Source organism: Carettochelys insculpta, chromosome 4 (assembly GCF_033958435.1).
Source record: "Carettochelys insculpta isolate YL-2023 chromosome 4, ASM3395843v1, whole genome shotgun sequence".
Lineage (NCBI taxonomy): Eukaryota > Metazoa > Chordata > Testudines > Carettochelyidae > Carettochelys > Carettochelys insculpta.
Genome location: NC_134140.1, coordinates 97,017,333 through 97,037,364, shown reverse-complemented (window position 1 = coordinate 97,037,364; position 20,032 = coordinate 97,017,333). Strand labels below are relative to the sequence as shown.

Below are 20,032 nucleotides of genomic sequence, written 5' to 3'. Positions count from 1 at the left end.
ATACATGGTGCATCACTGAGGTGCCAATCTTTGAAGCAGAGGGTAACAGCTAAGGGAAGAAGTGGCACATAGTAAACAGCAGAACAGCAGCCAGACAAAATTTTGATTACCGCTACTCTAGCAAACTGCTACTCTGAAGAAAAGTTATGTGGGAACTATAATGTAGAAACAGGGTAAATAAGATTAAACATCTGCAACATTTTTATGCAGGACATTGTTTGTAGTGGAGTCACTGGCGTTTTCTTTCTTCCTGACAATGCAAGGTGAAACAAAACCAAACCCTCTATTTTTCATGTTGTTCATTTCTGCTCATTATCCTTGTCTGCCAGATTACAGTTCCCTAATGTGTTTCAACTTAATGAATCTATTTTCTGTCTATTGCCCACTACTAAGCCCTAATGCACCCCAGAAGGTTGCACACCAGTCTTAGAGGAAAAATAGACTACTGATAGTAACCAGTTCAATTTGGGAGATCAGTGGTAATGAGGAAAGGTTATTACAATGGTTACCTGTGCAGGCTCACTTTCCTGCTGTTTACAACTGTGTAATTTTAATGTAGTTATTATGGGAAAGGATGTGTGCATGTGGCGGGCATTCTGGCACTGGAGCAGCATCTAAGTCTTTTATGCGCTAAAACTGCCCTCTTGACTTTGTAATTTATGTCCAAAATGTATCACAATTGTTCTGTGGAGAAGTTTGTCCTGAAATGAGCAAGGGGAAAAAACAGATCTTGAATTAGTGCTAAGTGGAGCAGGTGATCTAATCCAAGAGGTGAATAGAGCTGAACCATTCAGTGATAATTACCATAATGTAATTAAAGTCAACATTGTTGTAGGGGAAAAAATGCCATTGAAACCTGCTACAGTATTATTCAACTTCAGAAAGGGAATTACACAAAATGGGGTTGCTGAATAGAAATTAAGCAGAGTAGGATATGCAGTTAAGAGACAGACGTTTTAAAAACTGGGAGTCAGATTCTAGTGAGAAAAATAGGAAGTAGCATAAATTTTTGCAAGTAAGGAGTATAGGTATACAGTAATCCCTCAAGTAACTCAAATTTCAAGTAAGTCAGGGCAACTCCCCCGCCCCCCAGCGAAACACACATTCTGCAGCCGGGGAAGCAGCAGGAACACCTTTTGAAAGGTGAGTCCTGGGGTTTGCGGGGGGGGGTGGGGTGGGGCGTGGCATTGGAAAGGCTTGAGCCTGGTGGTGGGTTAGGGCTGTGGGAAAGGTCAGGGGTCTTAAGCCTGGGGTGGTTTGGAGCTGCAGGGGGTTGTGGGGGTATAGCTGAACCAAGGCTGTGCCGCTTTGCGGAGGGGGTTGAGCTAGAGCTGCACACGGGGGGGAGGGGGAAGCTAGAGCCATGTGTAGTGGGGCAGGAGCTGGGGTGGAGGGTGTTGAACTGAGGGCCTGTGGTGTGGGGGGGGAGTTGAGCCAGAGCCTGGGGGAATGGGATTTGAGTTGCGCTTAACTTGATTGAATGCCAGTTAAATGTAACTCAAAATTGTGCCTTTTGAGGGATAACTGTAATAGAGGAGGCCAAGAAAGAATTTGAAAAGCAACTAGCAAAAAGCACAAAAACTAACACTCAATTTTTTTTAAAAGTGCCTCAAGATGAAACCAGCCAAACACCCAGCTGGTGTCTGGGCAATTGAGGTCCTTAAGAAGCACTCAGGGAAGACAAAGCTTTTGTGAAGAAACTATTTGCTTATTTACATTGAAGAGGGTATAGGGGAGATACTTAAAAAAAAATGGTTTAGCTGCAGGTGACATATCTAAGGTGCTGACCCAGATAAAGATGTCAGTAGAAATAGTTATGGAACAGACTAATAAATTTAACAGTAATAAATAACCAGGGCCAGATGGTATTCAGCCAATCACTCTGAAAGAATTCAAATACAGAACTGCAAAACTACTAACCATGTGGTATGTAACCTATCACTTAAATCAGTTCTCTTCCCAAAGACTGGAAGATAGCCAATAGCTACAGTAACATTTTTAAAAAAAATTCCAGAGGCAATCCTGGCAATTACTGACCACTAGGTCTAACGTCAGTAACACGCAAAGGGACTGAACTATAGCAAACTACAGCAGAAAAACCGCCAGTCATGCAGATAAATATGTGGGGGAAGACTCAACAAGGCTTTTGTAACAGGAAATCATGACTCACCAATTATAATTGTTTGAGAGGATCAATAAATGTGAACAAGGGTGAACCAGTAGTTACAGTTTAGTTGGACTTTGAGATAACCTTTGACAAGTCTAGCTGCCATGTACTCTTAAGCAAAAAAAGCTGTCTCAGGCTACAAGGGAAAATCCTCTCATCAATCAGTAATTGGATAAAAGCAGGGCTGGGGTTGGCTAGCGGTAGGGAGCCAGCTGAGTACCAGCTTTCCCCAACCCCCAAAAATAAAAAAATCACTGGTTAAAAGACATGAAAGGAAGTGTAGGAATAAGTGATCAGTTTTCAAAATTAAGATCTTTACTGTGATGTCTTTTATTCAACATTTTCATAATTGAGCTGGAAAAGGGGATGAACACTAAGGTGGCAAGATTTCTAGATAATACAAAGATAGTAAAATGTGAAACTTAATGCAGAGGGTTACAAATCTCACAAAACTGGGTAAACTGGGGTGGGGGGGGGGGAAGAGGTGGACAAAACCCAGTGCTGCTAAGTACAAGTAGTGCATCTTGGAGAACATTCCCAACTATACATGCAAAATGGTAGGGTCTAAATGACCTGTTACCACTCCAGACAGAATTCTTGGTGCCACTGTGGACAGTTTTCTGTAAACAGCTTTTCTGATGGCTGAATAGATAACAGACTGTTAGGAGCTGTTAGAAAAGGAATAAATAAGCCTGATAATATTGTACCAGTACATAAAGCTATGGTACACCCAGCCTTAAACACTGCATGCAGTTCTGGATGCCTACTGCAAAAAGATAAATCAGAATGGGCAAAAGTACAGGGAAAAGCAATAAAAATGACTGAGGTTCAGAACAGCTTATGTATGAGGAGAAAGTCAAGAATGTTCAAGTTGGAAAACTGATGACTAAATGGGGAGGATATGGTAGAGTACTAGATAATCTTGCTTGGTGTGGTGAAAGTAAAATAAGGATGTTTTATTTACCCCTTCACACCACACAAGTAATGCGAGGGGGGGGAAGGGGGTTGGTGAGACAATAAAATTAACAGACAGTATGCTTGAAACAAAAAGGAAAATATTTCTTCGCTAAATACATGATCAGTATGGGATACTGTAAAGACCAAAACTTTAGATAAGTTCATGGATCGTAGCTCCAACAATGGCTGTTAGCCAAAATGGACAAGGATGCTACCCCATGCTCTGGGTGCCCTTAACAAAAGCTGGGAGCGAGCGATGGAATGGACTACTCAATAATTGCTTTGTTCCATACATCTCCTCTCAGGCATCTGGCAGAGGTCACTGTCAGAAAAAGCACACTGGGCTAGACTGCCACTGGTTTGACCCAGTGCAGCTATTCATGTTTTCTCCCAAAAATTATGAACTGTGTGAGGGAATCTCTCTCCTCCTCACAGAGCTATACAAGCTTCTTTTTTTTAATTTTCTGTTATGGAGGGAGACTGAAAAGTAAGAGGGTGTACGATAGAACTGAGTAGACAATTAAAATTTTTCCTTCCTTCAGCTATTCCAACTCTTTGTCCAGTCTGAGACTAACACACCTGTCATCAAGTTGGGCTCTAAGAACTCCCGACTTACAGCTGTCTCTGTCTTAAACTAGTTTGACTGCCTAACAAACATAGACACAGAGTTTTCTAGCTATGAAATGAAGACCTTTTTTCCTTCTGAATCGGAATGAGATTCTACAAGTGCCAGTCTGTGGGAGCTAGCACAGCATTTACATTTTACTATGAAGCCATCATTTTTAATGACTACAGCCTTACCAGTCAATTTGCAAGGGGGCTGCATCAGCTGTTCTGCGTGATCAGAGGTGACGGGTATTGAAACTTCACAGTTTATTTCCTTATTCTGATCTTGATTCAGTTTTGCAAAGACTTAAGAGAGCTCCTTCTTTTGGTGCAAATGATTGCTAAAGCCTCAGTCTTTCATTAACATGAAGAGAACAATGTAAACAGAGTTCACATTTAATTTATGAAAGCACTAGCTTTTCAGTGATGTGTCCAAGCAAAGAACTACACTCACTCATAGCTGTCAGTGGAATGCTTGGAGTTTGGTTAAATATATTTTAGCTCTGAAGGGACACATTTTGCCAAGTTAAAACTATAGATGTTTGTATCAGATACTTCAGTATGCATAACAAACAATTACCTCTACCTCAGGGAGATGCCAAAATAACATTTTCTTCCTTGTAACATGCAAAGGCCTCTTATTATGCAACTACAATAAGACTGTTGTCTGATTAGTTTTGTACCTGTTGAGAAGCTATGGCGGCTCTATGTTCTGCTTGTGTTAGTCGCCTTTGAAGTCTGTTGACTTTTTCTTGATGCTCCATCATTAATTTTTCATTCTGTATAAGTGAAAGATCTTATTACAACTGTAAGTTTCATACATATTGCAGTGAGAAAACCTGGAGCAAAATGAGTATGGTCAATGCCAAGTATTAGAACTATTTACCATCTACAAGACAGGGTATTAAATACGCTTGCTGTAATTCTGCATCATTTCCAGCTCACAAATACTATATAAAACCACAAATCCTCGTTTACATTTTTCACTGTATACATTTTCATGCAAAGTAGACTTCCCAACAAGTTACATTAATGTCAATATTTGTATCTTAGACATCTCAGGAAACTTGGCATTTTTGCAAAAATCTCTTCCCTGCTCTCTCTTCTGCTCACAGTATCGTTCACAATTTTGATATATACAGGCTATTCCGTGCCTCCCCCCCCGACCCTGTAGTTTCCAGAGGAAGTTCAAAGCTGCTTGGTGCCAAAGGATTCATTCCAAAGCCATGAAAAACACTCAGACAATGCTTAATAGTGACTTCAGCACCAACTGATGATGTACAGCAGGCCACCGTGGTAAGTGTCTACATAAAAGCTGGGTCTACCCAGGCATTCTTTGTTGACAAGAGTCACACAGCATCCACACCATTTAAGTGCTCTGTTGAGATTTTTGTCAACAAACCCTTGCCCTTCACCTGGCAGTCTCATGCCTCTCTCGGACAGGCATAATGACTATGTTGACAGAGTTCTGTCAACAAAACTACTGTGTAGCTGCTGGGGTCTCCTTCTGTCAACAGAATAAGTCCTCTGTAGTGCTGGCCAGCTGGAGCCAGGAGGCAATCTTCCCTTCTTCCACAACTCTCTCTCCTGCCTCTGGCTGTGCTTAAAGGGTCCAGCAGCCCCAGGCAGGAACCTGGGGGCATGGCAACAGGCCTGCAGCACATGGCTGCAGGTGCACCCTAGCAGCAACTCCTTGCAAACAGAAGACATGGCAAAGGCAGCTGCAGCTCATGGTGGGCCCTCCAGCAGCTCAGGGGAGGGATCCCAGAGCTCCAGACGGGGCAGCACGAGGCGGCCCCATCCTGGTCTGGCCTCAAAATAAAAGACTTGCTGGCCCTCTGGGACGAAAAGGAGGAGGTCCTGGACCCCGCCCCCCCCAAGCATAGGAAGACCCTGGACTATGCACATTTGGCTGAAGCCCTGGAGAAGTGTGGCCACCCCGCCCACACCCTCGAGCAGGGACCGGCGAAGGTGAAAGAGCTCTGCCAAGGATACATGTGGGCCCAGGACACGTGCTGGTGGCAGGGGGCAGGGCCTGCCACCTCCCTCTATTACAGGGAGTTGGACCACCTCCCCAGAGCCACCCAGCTTGCTGGAGCCACCTCATCCTGGGTCAGCATCGGATCCCAAGTCCAGCCAGGGCACGCCGATGATTTCCCTTGACTCTACCATCACCACCAGCATCGCCAGCTCCGCACAGGCATCCCTGGACCTGCTCTCCAGACCATGTGGTGAATACCCCAGCCGTCACATCCCCCAGCCTCTGGGTCGAGGAGGCACCTCGAGGGCTCGTCACCCACGCACATGGCCATGGCAGTGCATACCACCCACACAGCGGGCAGCAGCCAGGCTGCTGCCAGCCCCCTGGGGGGCCCCCCATGACATCCCAAGTCACTGGGGGAGGGGGAGATGACCAACTCTTGGCAAGGTCCCTGCATGGTGGTGCACGCCATACGCATGTGGGGGGGACCCAGGTCCCCCGCCACCCATGCCAGGATCCCAGGTGCCTCCAGGGGTTGAGGACATGTGGTCCAGCCCTCCCCCTCGACAGCACAGGCCCACTGTGTGGCAGGGTCCAACTTCTGAGGGTGCGGACACGTGCACCCTGGACAGCACTAGCCCTCGGCCTACGTATGGGAGCTGCGACTGCCAGGGGGCAAGACAGGCTCCCAGAGTTGTGCTGCAAGAAGGACTTGTCCCCCGCCATCTCTCCCCACAGTTGCAGTGTCTGAGGGCTGGCACAGTCCTGCCGTGCACACAGGTAGCTCCAGGGAGGAGGCAGAGGGCAAGGGCGGAGGCAGGAGACGAGCACCCAGCACCACAGCCCGAGGGATAGCAGCCCACCAGCCCCAGTGCATCCACACATCCAAAGGACCCGTCGCAGCCTCAATGAGGACACCCTCTAGGAGTACACTGCTGCCCTCCAGCACCACAACAATCTCACGGAGGAGCAGATGCAGTAGGAGGATGTGCAGCACCTGGACCACCTGTGGGAGTCAGAGCAGTGGCTGGCCTGGGTGGACTGGCTCCTCGATATCACTGTGGCCTGGGTGGCCCAGCCCACCCTGCCTGCAGGGCCTGCTGCTCTACCCCCTTGCCAGGTGAGGCTCCCCCTCCTGCCCTCCCTCCCTCCCAGACCTCATGCCAAATGTCATGGCACACTGATTTGATGAAAATGATGAAGCCATCATGAAGATCTTAGAGGAAAAACAGAACGCATTTCTGCTGTGGTGAAATGATCAGTCCTCAATCTCCAAATGTGATAGTTTCAAACACCTTCAGAGCCAGGCGCAAATGGCACTTTGCAAAATGCAAGAGCAGTGGTGGGAGAGTAAAGCTGATGAAGTCCAATATTACGCTGACACCAAGAACTCCAAGATGTTCTTCAGTGTTATCAAAGCTATATATGGACCTTCAAGGCCAAGTACTACACCTCCCTGTCTGCAGATGGCATGACCCTTCTGACAGAGAAGAACAGCATCAACTATAGTTGGAGAGAGCACTTCAGCAACCTTCTCAACAGACCCTCCATTGTCGACCCTGTGGCCCTAGACCAGATCCCTCAGAAACCCACAAGAGAGAGTCTTGACTTGCCCCCTACAATGGATGAGGTCAAAAAGGCAATCAGCCAGCCCAGCTCTTGCAAAGCCCCTGGGATGGACAGTATCCCTGCTGAAATTTTCAAAGAGGCAGGACCAGTGTCACTTGAAGCCTTTCACAACATCTTGATCAGGATCTGCGAAGAAAAAGACATGCCCAAACACTTTAAGGATGCCACAATAATCTCGCTCTTCAAGAACAAGGGCAACAAAGCTGACTGTGGAAATTACCGGGGCATCTCCCTTCTCTGTACTGCTGGGAAAATCTTGGCTCGAGTCATCCTCAACCATCTGATCACCAGCATCTCAAAGGAGAACCTACCAGAGGCAAAGTGTGGCTTTCGCCCAGGCCACAGCACCATTGACATGATCTTCGCTGTTCATCAGGTCCAGGAAAAGTGCATAGAGCAGAACTTGGATCTGTACGCTGTCTTTATAGATCTGACCAATGCGTTTGACACGGTCAACAGAGAAGCCCTGTGGATTATCCTGTCAAAATTTGGCTGGCCGAGAAGATTATTAACCTTATATACCTGTTCCACGAGAACATGACTGGCTTGTTCTTTCAAAGGGCGAGTCCTCAGATCCATCTGAGATATCCAATGGTGTGAAGCAAGGGTACGGTGCTGGCCCCAGTGTTATTCAACCTCTTTTTCATGTGCGTCCTCAGCCACGCAGTTAGGGACCTGGACCATGGAGTCTACATAAAATACAGACTTGATGGGTCACTTTTCGACCTTCATCGTCCGAATTCTAAAACCAAGATGCTTGAGAGGCTCATCCTTGAAGCCCTTTTTGCTGATGACTGTGCACTTATGGCACACAAGGAGTCTGATCTCCAGCTCATCGTCAACAAATTTGCTAATGCCGCTCACCTCTTTGGTTTGACCATCAGCCTAAGAAAGGCCGAGGTACTGTTTCAACCTGTTCCAGGATCTGCTGTTCTCCCCGCTTCAATCTTTATTGAAGGAACAGAATTAAAAACAGTAGAGGAGTTCAAGTACCTTGGCAATGTGACAGCTAATGATGGCTCCCTTGACAAAGAAATCAATGCCAGAATCTGCCAGGCCAACCGTGCACTAGGACGTCTGAGAGAACGAGTGTTGAATCAGCACAATATCCGACAGTCCACTAAACTGAAAGTGTACAAGGCTGTAGTCCTGACCAGTCTACTGTATGGCTGTGAAATCTGGACCTTGTACAGAAAACATAAAATTGCTGGAGTGCTTCCACACATGCAGCTGGAGGTCAATACTGCACATTCAATGGCAGGACAGAGTTATGAACCTGGAAGTCCTGGACAGAGCAGGAACCACGAGCATCAAAACCATGATTCTGAAAGCCCAGCTTCACTGGACAGGGCATGTCATACGAATGGAGGAGTCAAGAATCCCTAACCAATTCTTTTACAGTGAACTCTCCCAGGGCAAAAGGAATCAAGGTAGGCCTCGCAACAGGTATAAAGACTGTGTGAAGGCCAACATTGCTCACGCTGGTTTAAAACCAGACCAGCTAGAGCAGCATGCAAAAGACACAATAGGCTGACGTGCTCTTGTACGACATGCGTATGACAACTTTGAAGAGCAGTGACGTGTACACCTCATTGATGCTTGTGAGAGGAAGAAAGCAACAGCAGCAATCATACCAACAGAGCCAGGACAATTCCCTTGCCCCCACTGTGAACGCCCATGCCGTTCAAAGCTTGGACTCCTCAGCCACATGCGAGTCCACAACTGATGAATCTGTGCAAGCTCAAGATGTCATCGTCAGACATGACGGACTACCTACATACATTGCCATGTAGTGGGCAATGGACATGGTGGGGATCCATCCTCCCCAAGGGCCCCCTGGACCCATTACCTCACCCGCTGAGCCCAAGGTTATGCCAGCCCCCACACCCCCCTACCTCCCTGTTGTCCTGACCCCAGCATAGCTCCGTGGTGGCAATCGCCCACAACCCCTGCTCTTAAGTGATCCCCCTCCCCCAGTTTGGATGCCCCCCTCCTCGGATGAAATCAGAAGGGCTGTATGTTAAAAGCTATATTTTTGTTGGACAACTATATTTTTTGGATAAAGATTTGTTTCTTGCACTCCTGTGTCCCTCCTTGGGGGATGATGGTGGGAGGGTGCAGTGCAAGAGGACCACGGCGGGACAGTGATCCTCCATTCTCCCGTCGGGGTGGCCTGGGGATGGTCACAGGAGGCTGTGGGCAAACACTTCCTGCAAGGCCTCCCAAATGCGCACACGGTTGGCGTGCACCTGCTGGTTGTGGGCTATCCTGTGCTGCTCGTAATGACCCCCTTCCTCAGGCACCCACCCCTGGAGGAACTCCTCCTCCCTCCCCTCCACCAGATTGTGAAACACGCAACATGTGGACAGAACCACGGAGAATGCCTCCTCTCCTGCGTCTAGCTGCATGAGGAGGCACCAGAACCTCCCCTTCAGCCGGATGAAGAGCCACAAGAGGAGTGGATATGCTGCATCCCCCATGATGCAGACAGGCATCCATGTATCTCCTACGGCCAGCTCCCAGTGGGGGACGCAGGTGCCCTCCTCCATCCTGTAGAACAGGCTAGAATTACGCAGCACCCACATGCCATGCATCCAGCCTGACCACTTGATGTATACAGCCAGGAACCAGCCTCGGTGGTCCACTAGGGCCTGCATGACCACCGAGTGGTACTCCTTACGGTTTATGAAGCTGCCTGCACTGTGTTTGGGGGCCCAGATGTGGACATGCATGCCATCCAGCGCCCCAACACAACTGGGGAAGCCCAGGTGCTGGAAGCCAGCCACGAGGGTGTCCACAGCGTGGATGGGGACAAGCTGCTGTAGCAGGATCTCTTTGGCACCCACCACCTGTGGGAAGAGGAAACAGGACATGGCCATGAGTGACGGGGGTATGGCTCATGTGGGACCCTGGGAGCTCTACGGCCCCCTCCCCTCCCTGCCCCTCCACCCCATCTGCTCCCCCCCACCCCCTGCTTGCAGCCCCATCCCCCGTTTCCCCTCCCCCCATGCAGTCCGAGGCTGCCGTACCTGCATCAGGACAGCTCTGACAGTGGACTTCCTGACCCCAAATTGATGTCCCACAGAGCAGTAGCTGCCGGGTATCGCCAGTTTCCATACTGCTATGGCCACCCTCTTCAAGTGTGAGGGCGGGCCACATGTTCGTGTCCTGTCTTTGCAGGATGGGGACAGGCCTCTGGCACAGCTTGAGAGGGTGGCGATCCGCATTTGCAAATTCCAAAGCCAGTGGTGTTTGTCCCATTGCACCATGACTAGATGGTCCCACCAGTCGCAGCTGGTACTATACTGCCAGACTCGTTGGGGCCCCTGATGGGGGAAGGGCTGCCAGGGTACCAGGGCCATGGAACAATTGTCTGTGTGGTCCTCCTCAGGGTCATGCTCCCAGACATGGTGGAAGACCCCCATGAGGGCCAGGGCAGTGGGAGCAGCAGTTGCCCCTTGTCCCAGGCAGCAGTTGGAGGCTGTCTTGCCATGCTGCCAGGTGTCATTGGTGGGCTCTGTGAGCTCTGACTGTGGTCCCTGTATGAGCTTAGCTGCGCTCAGCAGGGTTCTGCCAGTCTTGCCTTGCACAGGAACTGTGACTGGGCGGGGAGCCCTTTAAGGGCGCATGGAGCTGGCACAGATGGAAGGGCTTGCCCTCCATGCATGTCCCGCTTCTGGGGTTAACAAGCTCCCTCTGTCGACAGATCTGGGTGCCATGTAAACACTCTCTGTCGACAGACTGGGAGCCTCTTTAATGTGTGGCCATTCTCTGTTGACAGATGTTTTGCAGAGGTAATATTTCCAACAGTGCCATCTGTTGGCAGAGCGTGCCTGTATAAACATAGCCAAAATGTTGATCCTTGACTGTGAAGGTAATTAGGAATAACATCTACCACAATTCTACCCATCCTAACAGAAAGGATATTAGTGGATTAAGAAACATCCCAACCTAGTGTCCATCACACTACACACAAGCTGTGTCTACACGTGCACGCGACTTCGAAGTAGCGGCACTAACATCGAAATAGCGCCCGTCGCGGCTACACGCGTCGGGCGCTATTTCGAACTTAACTTCGACGTTAGGCGGCGAGACGTCGAAGTCGCTAACCTCATGAGGGGATCGGAATAGCGCCCTACTTCGACGTTCAACGTCGAAGTAGGGACCGTGTAGACGATCCGCGTCCCGCAACGTCGAAATTGTGGGGTCCTCCATGGCAGCCATCAGCTGGGGGGTTGAGAGACGCTGTCTCTCCAGCCCGTGCGGGGCTCTATGGTCACCGTGTGCAGCAGCCCTTAGCCCAGGGCTTCTGGCTGCTGCTGCTGCAGCGGGGGATTCATGCTGCATGCACAGGGTCTGCAACTCGTTGTCGGCTCTGTGTATCTTGTGCTGTTTAGTGCAAGTGTGTCTGGGAGGGGCCCTTTAAGGGAGCGGCTGGCTGTTGAGTCCGCCCTGTGACCCTGTCTGCAGCTGTGCCTGGCACCCTTATTTCGATGTGTGCTACTGTGGCGTGTAGACGTTCCCTCGCTGCGCCTATTTCGATGTGGTGCTGCGCAACGTCGATGTTGAACATCGACGTTGCCAGCCCTGGAGGACGTGTAGACGTTATTCATCGAAATAGCCTATTTCGATGTCGCCACATCGAAATAGGATACTTCGATGTAGGCTTCACGTGTAGACGTAGCCACAGGAAGCAGCAAGCAGTGCACTGGAGTAGAAAAGTGAACATCAGAAATAGTAAAACCCTTTTTTTGAAATGCTCAGATGGCCAGGCTATATCTGGACTATTCCCTGCAGCATTCTTCCTGCCAAATGAGGCCTCTACAGAGACAGAATGTCCACCTTTAGTGTTTGATAAAGGCGTTAGCTGACGATTGTGTGACTGCTTTGCAAACCTCTGAAGTGGAAGTGCACACTCTTTTAGCCCATAAAATTGCCAGGCATCTTGATGCTTTAATTCCTTCTGGAAGAGGTTTGCCGTATGGCTTGTATGCCTCAGTATTGCATAGTTTGATCCATCTGGTAAGATAGTTTGGACACATCAAATCTTTGGCACTGTGGGATGAAAGGAACTGAACAGAAAGCCTGATTTGGTGAGTTGTGCATACTTGGTGTAATTTTTCCAGTGTTTGTCTGATATCAAAGGTGTGTCACTGCTTCTCAGTCAAGGGATGTAGCTGTGGAGAGAATGGAAGTCGGTGGCTCCGAGAGATGCGTGGCTGGGAGTTCCAACACAAGTGCTAGGTCCCACTCAGGGAACACTGTTCCGACAGCTCTGAGCATTCTAGATAACCGAAGATTTTGTCAAGGTGCCTGAGGGTCCTGTGAAGAGTACATGATTTAGGGCAGGTATCTGGCCTACAATAGCGCTGTGCTGAAGGCCCTTGTTTGCATTGTAGTGAAGAAAGTAGCCAGGATCCCTTGGATCTGTATCGTATTCTTGACACCATGTACCATAAGAACAGCCATTACTGGGTCAGACCAAAAGGTCCCTTTAGCCTAGTATCCTGTCTGCCAACAGCTACCAGTGTCACGTGCTGCAGAGGGGGTGGCCCAAAGACAATGATCAAGCAGCTTGTCTCCAGCCATCCATCCATCTCCAGCTTTTGACAAACAGAGGCCAGGGACACCATTCCTACCCCCCAGCTAATAGCCTTTTATGGATCTAAATTCCATGAATTTATCCAGCTCTTCTCTGAACTCTGTGATAGCCCTGGCCTTCACAGCCTCCTCTGACAAGGAATTCCACAGGTTGACTGTGCACTGTGTGAAAAAGAACTTTAGTTTTAAACCTGCTACCCATTAATTTCATTTAGTACCCTCTAGTTCTTATATTATGGGAGCAAGTAAATAGTTTTTATTTACCCTCTCCACACCACTCATGATTTTATGCACCTCTATCATATCCCCCTTCAGTCTCCTCTCTTCTAAACTGAAAAGTTCCAGTCCCTTTAACCTCTCCTCATACGGAACCCGTTCCAAACCCTCTCTTGTCACTAATCATTTTAGTTGCCTTTTTCTAAATCTTTTCTTGAACCACAGATGGAGTAGATTTTCTTTGCTGCAACTGTTCTGGATGAGAGCAGGGATCACCTTGGAAGATAAATACATTTAGCCTAAAACGTCCATTTCAGTAACAAGCTGTCCGTTGAAGAATATATGGGCCTAAGTGGAAAAAAAAAGATGTCAGGTCTTATTGGAAGTTGCAACACTGGTTATCATATCAATGAATCAGTATCTCTGGTCAGTTTGAAATTCTCTGCAACCCTTCCTCCTTCTTACCTTATCTTTTAGCTCACTCTTCGTAGGAGAGAATAAGGTAGGAGGGTGTAACAGGCCTTGGGGCCAGAGGTGAGACATAGCATTGGACTCAAGATGTGCATTCTGGGTGAAGAGTTTTGGCTGTTTTGTATTTATATGATTTTCAAAACAAGCTGACTGACAAAAGACCAAATCTCTATAAAATCAAAGTGAAGACTTGTGGTTCAGGCATCACCCTGAGTAGCCGACTTTGTGTTTGTTGAGCCAGTCTGCTTTTAGGTTTTGTTCTCCTTTTGCATTGCCTTTAAAGAAGTGGAAGTCCGGTCTGCACGTTCCATTGTCTCCACTGCTTATGTATGTAGAACTATGCTCCTTGTTCTGCCTTCGTTGCTTATATATGCAATTGTGGTTGTCTGGCTAGACCAGGACTTGGCTGCTCTCTAGGTAAATCTGGAATCTGATTAAGAAAGTTACTCACTGTTGTTCTTCGAGATGTGTTGTTCATATTGCTCCAGAATTGGAGAAGCTGGGAATATTGATGCTTGACCTCTTCAAGTCCACAGAGCTGACAGTGGTTCAAGCCTTTTGCCATTATTTTGTTGACAATCTGCATTACCAGGGTCATCACTTCTGTGATCTCAGGTGGAAATTTTTGTGTCCAGAGTACTTCTTGATAAATTATGTACTGAAATTATATCACATTATGATCCAGCATTTTCTGCAACAGACACACAAACCCCTGGTACGCCCCTTTCTTACTTGGTGGTGCCCTGTCATTTGCAACTGAGATGATGTGGCTGGTATTTCTCTTTCTTTCATTTTTAGGGAGTTGTCATCAGCTGAAAAAAATATCTTCTCTCCTTGTTTGGCCTCTGAGTGGCAGCAACTTATTAAGATCCTCTTGACGCCCTTCAGAATTCACATACCTGCAGAGAAAGGCAACTTGCGCAACATCATCAACATCACTCAAGATATCACAAGCTAGAGAAAGACGCCTATGGCTGTATTAATGATCTTAATCTGCTGGCTGGTGATATCTGTGGCCATTTTTAGAGTTCTATCCCTCACTGTCTTTGCAGACAACAACAGATCTCTAATTTTCTGAACAATTTCATATTTGTTTTTGAAATCACTGTACAGCTCCTCTGATACTTTGATAAAGTATTCTTTTACGTATTTGCCATAGGTGAACGGCTTTCTTCATTTCATGATTTCTTGAGTTGCCACAAAACTAGCCACAATTATGCTACTTGGTGATTTCACCCATTTAGCAAAAGTGCTCTTAATTTGCTCTGCTTTGCATAGCAGCTCCTTTCTGGCTTTTTTTACTGGCATCTCCAGCTACATACTGTTCAACAAAAGTAATGTGTTTTTGAGAAAATTTCTCTAAGGTTTCATTTCTTGTTGTTGGTGAATTTCTCATTGCAAATGAGACATAAAGGGAGCCCAACTGAGCTCGATATAAATGTGAAGGATTTGGTCCGTTCACTTTGAAATTCTCTGTTTTTATCTTTGATTTTCCTCCCCCACCTTTTTTTTCGCAGCTATTCAAACCCCACTTTAAATTATCCCAATTTTACTTCATGTTTACTTTCAGGGTTTTTTTTCTTAAAATGTGTGTTTCTCTTCACAGCTGGAATGCTGCCAACTTCCTTTTCCTTTTCAAAACCAAGACTTTATTAGCAACACAATCCAAACACAGATACAGTATCATATCCCACGATGCACTGCTCATATTCAGGGGAAGTTATCCAACGTTTCCAGGTCACATATTGTTTGTTATTTAGATATGAGTTGTTCACTGTTGGGCTCTTAGATGTTCACTGTTTATCAAAAATGATGGAGTGTTTTTTACACTTTGCAATTATAGCGTTGAGAGACACAATGAAGTCCTTAAAGAGGTGCATGTGGCTCCGGAGCCATAGATTGCCCATCCCTGTATTAGGGCTCCCTCTCCACTCAGTGCCTACAGAAACTTCTGTAGGTCCTCTAACTCATCCGAAGAGAAAGCTGAATTTAGTACTATTGGCAGAACAGATGGTATCACTTGTTGTGCTTTGAGAATGGCAAGTGGGATGGGAGACCAACTTTGCATCTTTTTGATGGTCTCCTCCTATGGTGTAGGAATGTCCCAGAATAGACACAGTTCTGATAGGATGGATGCAAACACCAAAGATCAAGGATGTCTTCCAAGGAGTTGTAGGTCTCAGACTACACTGAGGTACAAAGAAAATCTACTGGCAGAGCTTGAGCTTTCTTCATCACTGAGTAAGTCAGTTCTCTGGAGCCATTTCATTACCAGCACCACAATGGATAGGAGCTGTTCATACTTGGTCTTCACTGTCACAGCTGATGTGAAAACTGTCAGATCCAAACCCTCCTAAGATTTACTAAGGCCCAAATACTCAATACACATGACAGAATTGAAGAGAGATCTTATCTCTTCAGAAAAGTTTTAGATGAAGATAACTTGTCCCTATGTTTGTGAGAATTCCCCACATTCTCATATAAGGCCTTCCCTTGTAAGCTTTCGCTTCTGTTCCCGAGCTTTGTGCTTGTAGGAGTGCTGCCTGCTTGCTAAGACTGATGTGTGGAGGGAAAGGAATAGAAGGGTCTCCAGCCCAGATCTGGTTAGGGTCTCAATGCTTTCACCTAGTGGCTGACAAACTGAGTCTCTTTAAGGAGTCACTTGTGGCTCTGGGCGCTGCTGCCACTGACTCCTCTTGCAGTTCCCTGCCCTGCTGTGCTGAAATAACAGAACTAAATTTAATTGGTTTAATGGATGGCAGGATGGTGGGAGGGATCTGGCCATGAGACCCGTTCAATTTAGTTCTGTTATTTCAGCACAGCAGGGTAGGGAGCTGCCCATGCTGCAGGTGGGGGAAATGAGCAAGAGAGCTGGGGGAGGGACAGACTAGTCTGTCCCTGCTGGGCTGCACAGGCCCACTTAGAAGTAAGCGGGGTAGGAGCAGCAGGGGTAGGGGACAGCTGAGTCTGCCCCTGCTGGAGCTTTGCAGCCCCACTCAGAAGACAGCGAGGTGGGGGAGGAGGAGGAGGAGCAGTGAAAATACATGTGCACAGTTGGAGGAACTCACTGATAGAGGCAGGTTAATCCTGGGGATGGGTTTGGGGTGGAGAGGGGTTAATCCTGGGGATGGGGGAGCAGGGTGAAAGTAACAAACTTTCTAACTGGCACAAATCATTGTGAGTGTGCTGTTCTTAAAACAGGGGTCACAAAAAGCATGGTTTGATATTCGTTATTAAGGAATGTCTCGTATTCACCTGCACTGAGGCTCTTGAAGTATTGATTTTTTTAACTGAATTTGGAAAAAAAAAAGGGGGCTCTTCTCACTATTTTGGTTGCAGACCCTTGCCTTCACCATCACTCATTTTCTGAATCTCAGGTTTCCGACCCTCATGAGTTCTGGGGGAAAGCAGTGGCAGCACTTGACAGACATGTGAGCCTTAACCAAGCAGGAGAGGCAGCACTGATGTTCATCACGCACAGAAAAGGAGAGAGAGTAGAAAATAGTTTTTGAATCCTGGGGATTCTGGGCATAATCTGAGACTTCTGGAAGGGTGGAGTAGGGGGAAGTGGCCAGGGAAAAACACTAACTACTCTATTCTAGACTATATTATAAAAGTTACAGAACTACTAAAATTAACTACATAAAATATATTTATACCAATGGTCTGGCATAAAGGAGAGGAGTACACTGAAGACTCTGACTCAGACTGTGCAATGGAAAGATGGAATGGGAGAAGTGTCAGCCCATACCACCTTTAAGCTGCGTCTACACGTGCACGCTACTTCGAAGTAGCGGCACCAACTTCGAAATAGCGCCCGTCGCGTCTACACGCGTCAGGCGCTATTTCGAAGTTAACTTCGACGTTAGGCGGCGAGACGTCGAAGTCGCTAACCTCATGAGGAGATAGGAATAGCGCCCTACTTCGACGTTCAACGTCGAAGTAGGGACCGTGTAGACGATCCGTGTCCCGCAACATCGAAATTGCTGGGTCCTCCATGGCGGCCATCAGCTGGGGGGGTTGAGAGATGCTCTCTCTCCAGCCCCTGCGGGGCTCTATGGTCACCGTGGGCAGCAGCCCTTAGCCCAGGGCTTCTGGCTGCTTCTGTGGCAGATGGGGATCTATGCTGCAGGCACAGGGTCTGCAACCAGTTGTCAGCTCTGTGTATCTTGTGTTGTTTAGTGCAAGTGTGTCTGGGAGGGGCCCTTTAAGGGAGCGGCTTGCTGTTGAGTCCGCCCTGTGACCCTGTCTGCAGCTGTGCCTGGCATCCCTATTTTGATGTGTGCTACTTTGACGTGTAGACGTTCCCTCGCTGCGCCTATTTCGATGTTGGGCTGAGCAACGTCGAAGTTGAACATCGACGTTGCTGGCCCTGGAGGACGTGTAGACGTTATTCATCGAAATAGACTATTTCGATGTCGCAACATCGAAATAAGCTATTTCGATGTTGGCTGCATGTGTAGACATAGCCTTAATGCCCTTAATTCAGAAAATGAAAAGAGTTATGGTGCATGCGCAGGCCAATGCTTATAAAATTATATTTGGGACTCAGGTGCACGGTATGCATGCATACCCACCTGCAGATTACATACTGGGACTACCTCTAGCTTCTCAAGTGGATTAAGATGTAAACCTATCAACCGTGCTCAAAATGAAGGAGGAAAACACAGCAACTAATGATACAAATGAAGTCTTCTCACTGCAGGTTTTCTCCTTCCTGTTTGCTATACCAGAAATGTAGACATAAGAATTCTCTGTTGGTCTTCCTTTGCCCAAACAACAGTGGTGGAATTTGTTAATATTTTGCCTCCTCTTCAATTCTTGCTTTTTTCCCCCCTGTAGTGCTCATGCACATAGGGGAAAAACCCTAAAGTGAAATGACTTATTCTAAAGCAGTGGTCCCCAACCTTTTCAGTAACATGGCACACTTCAATGAGAAACTATTCCATGGCACACCCACTTTTTTCAGCTGAATTGATTGCTCATAAACGTCACATTTACTATGGTTGCAGTCTTACTAGATAGGTTTGTAACATGGTAGTACATAAGCTAAACAAGGATCAAATGCATTAATGTTCCAAATCCACCACAGAATATACCCTCTGACAGCAAGCCACATTCACATTTTCCAAATCTGCTCAATTCAACGATTTCTTACTATTCAGAACCCTAAATCTATTCCACGTGCAGGATTCAGGTCAGTCATCTGAATTTTACCTTTTCACATTATGAATTTCATATTTGTAACAGTATTTTTAAAAAATATAATTTTATTAAATAATTGAACTGATAAACAACTGAAATTCAACGAAGCAAAGAAAAATTACAAAGTAGAGTAAACAGCAACTTACCAGTCTAGTGGGAAACCTGGGCTTGCTGGTTTGCAAAAAGGTGGGCAAGTCTGTGGGGGAGGTAGCTCCAGAGAGTAGGCTCCCCTCCTTGCCAGCCCACTGTAGCTGGGATGTAGCATTTAAACCATGTCCCAGATCCAACAGGCTCCTGCCCTCTTTCATCCTCCTGCAGGGTTGTCATTTCCCCTTTTAACAGCTCTGCAAAGAGCCACCATGGGGGGGAAGGGATACACCAACCCTGCACCAGCTGAGACTCAGGCTGCCTTGCTGCTTGAAGCCCAGCTGGCATGGAGTCATCAATTTCCCCTTTGCAGTGGCTTTGCAAAGAACCACAGTGAGGGGAAATTAATGAAATCTCACGGCACACTGGTTGAAAACCACTGTTCTAAAGAATACTATCCCAGATGTATCAGACGATATGACAAAGGCACATGTGTGGAAAATTTGTGCATTGTTAAATAATTAATGGAGAAAGTCTTCAAACAAATATCTTTGTTTAATGTATAATGCAAGGGGCCTTCCTTCATTCAGTCCAACAGATATTCCATAAAGTCTGCCACTCACACAATATGGTAAGAATGCTATGTATTTTTTTACTATTCTACTACATAACAAATACAATGCACTCTACTGTAAAAGGCATGTGTAAATAAGATTAAATGATCTTTAAACAACATTTTCTGATTCACCACGCTATTTATATATTAGTAACAATGAAAGAGGATCCCATCTTTTTCATGTTTTATGATTCAGGAGCAAAGCTAAGAGATTCTAAAATCTTCTGAGGCACTTATAAGCTAACTACATAATTCATCTGAATACAGTTCAGTAATATTCTATAATATGTGCATCAAGATGTATCTGAAAGTAGTTCCCATGAGGGTCGTTATCGTACCTCAGCTATCTTTTCATTTGCCATTTCCAGCTGAGAAAGCAGCTCTTGTGTACGAAGCTTCTGTCGACTCAGCTCACTTCTATCAATCAGAACAAAGAAGCTAATTAATGTACAGCAATGCATCTGTTATCTGAATAACATATAACAGACCCTTTCTT

The 20,032-nt window shown here is 46.8% G+C and overlaps 1 protein-coding gene across 2 annotated transcripts in view; it reads right to left on the bottom strand.

The window, feature by feature from the left end:
- SCLT1 (sodium channel and clathrin linker 1) overlaps positions 1 to 20,032 on the bottom strand; it is a 112,749-nt gene that overhangs the window by 858 nt on the left and 91,859 nt on the right. For both annotated transcript variants that reach the window (XM_074993312.1, XM_074993310.1), the window contains exons 20-21: positions 19,875 to 19,953; positions 4,414 to 4,509 (exon numbers count right to left, since the gene is read on the bottom strand). In XM_074993312.1, the coding sequence (XP_074849413.1) occupies positions 4,414 to 4,509; positions 19,875 to 19,953 (175 nt within the window). The remainder of the gene's footprint in view (positions 1 to 4,413; positions 4,510 to 19,874; positions 19,954 to 20,032) is intronic.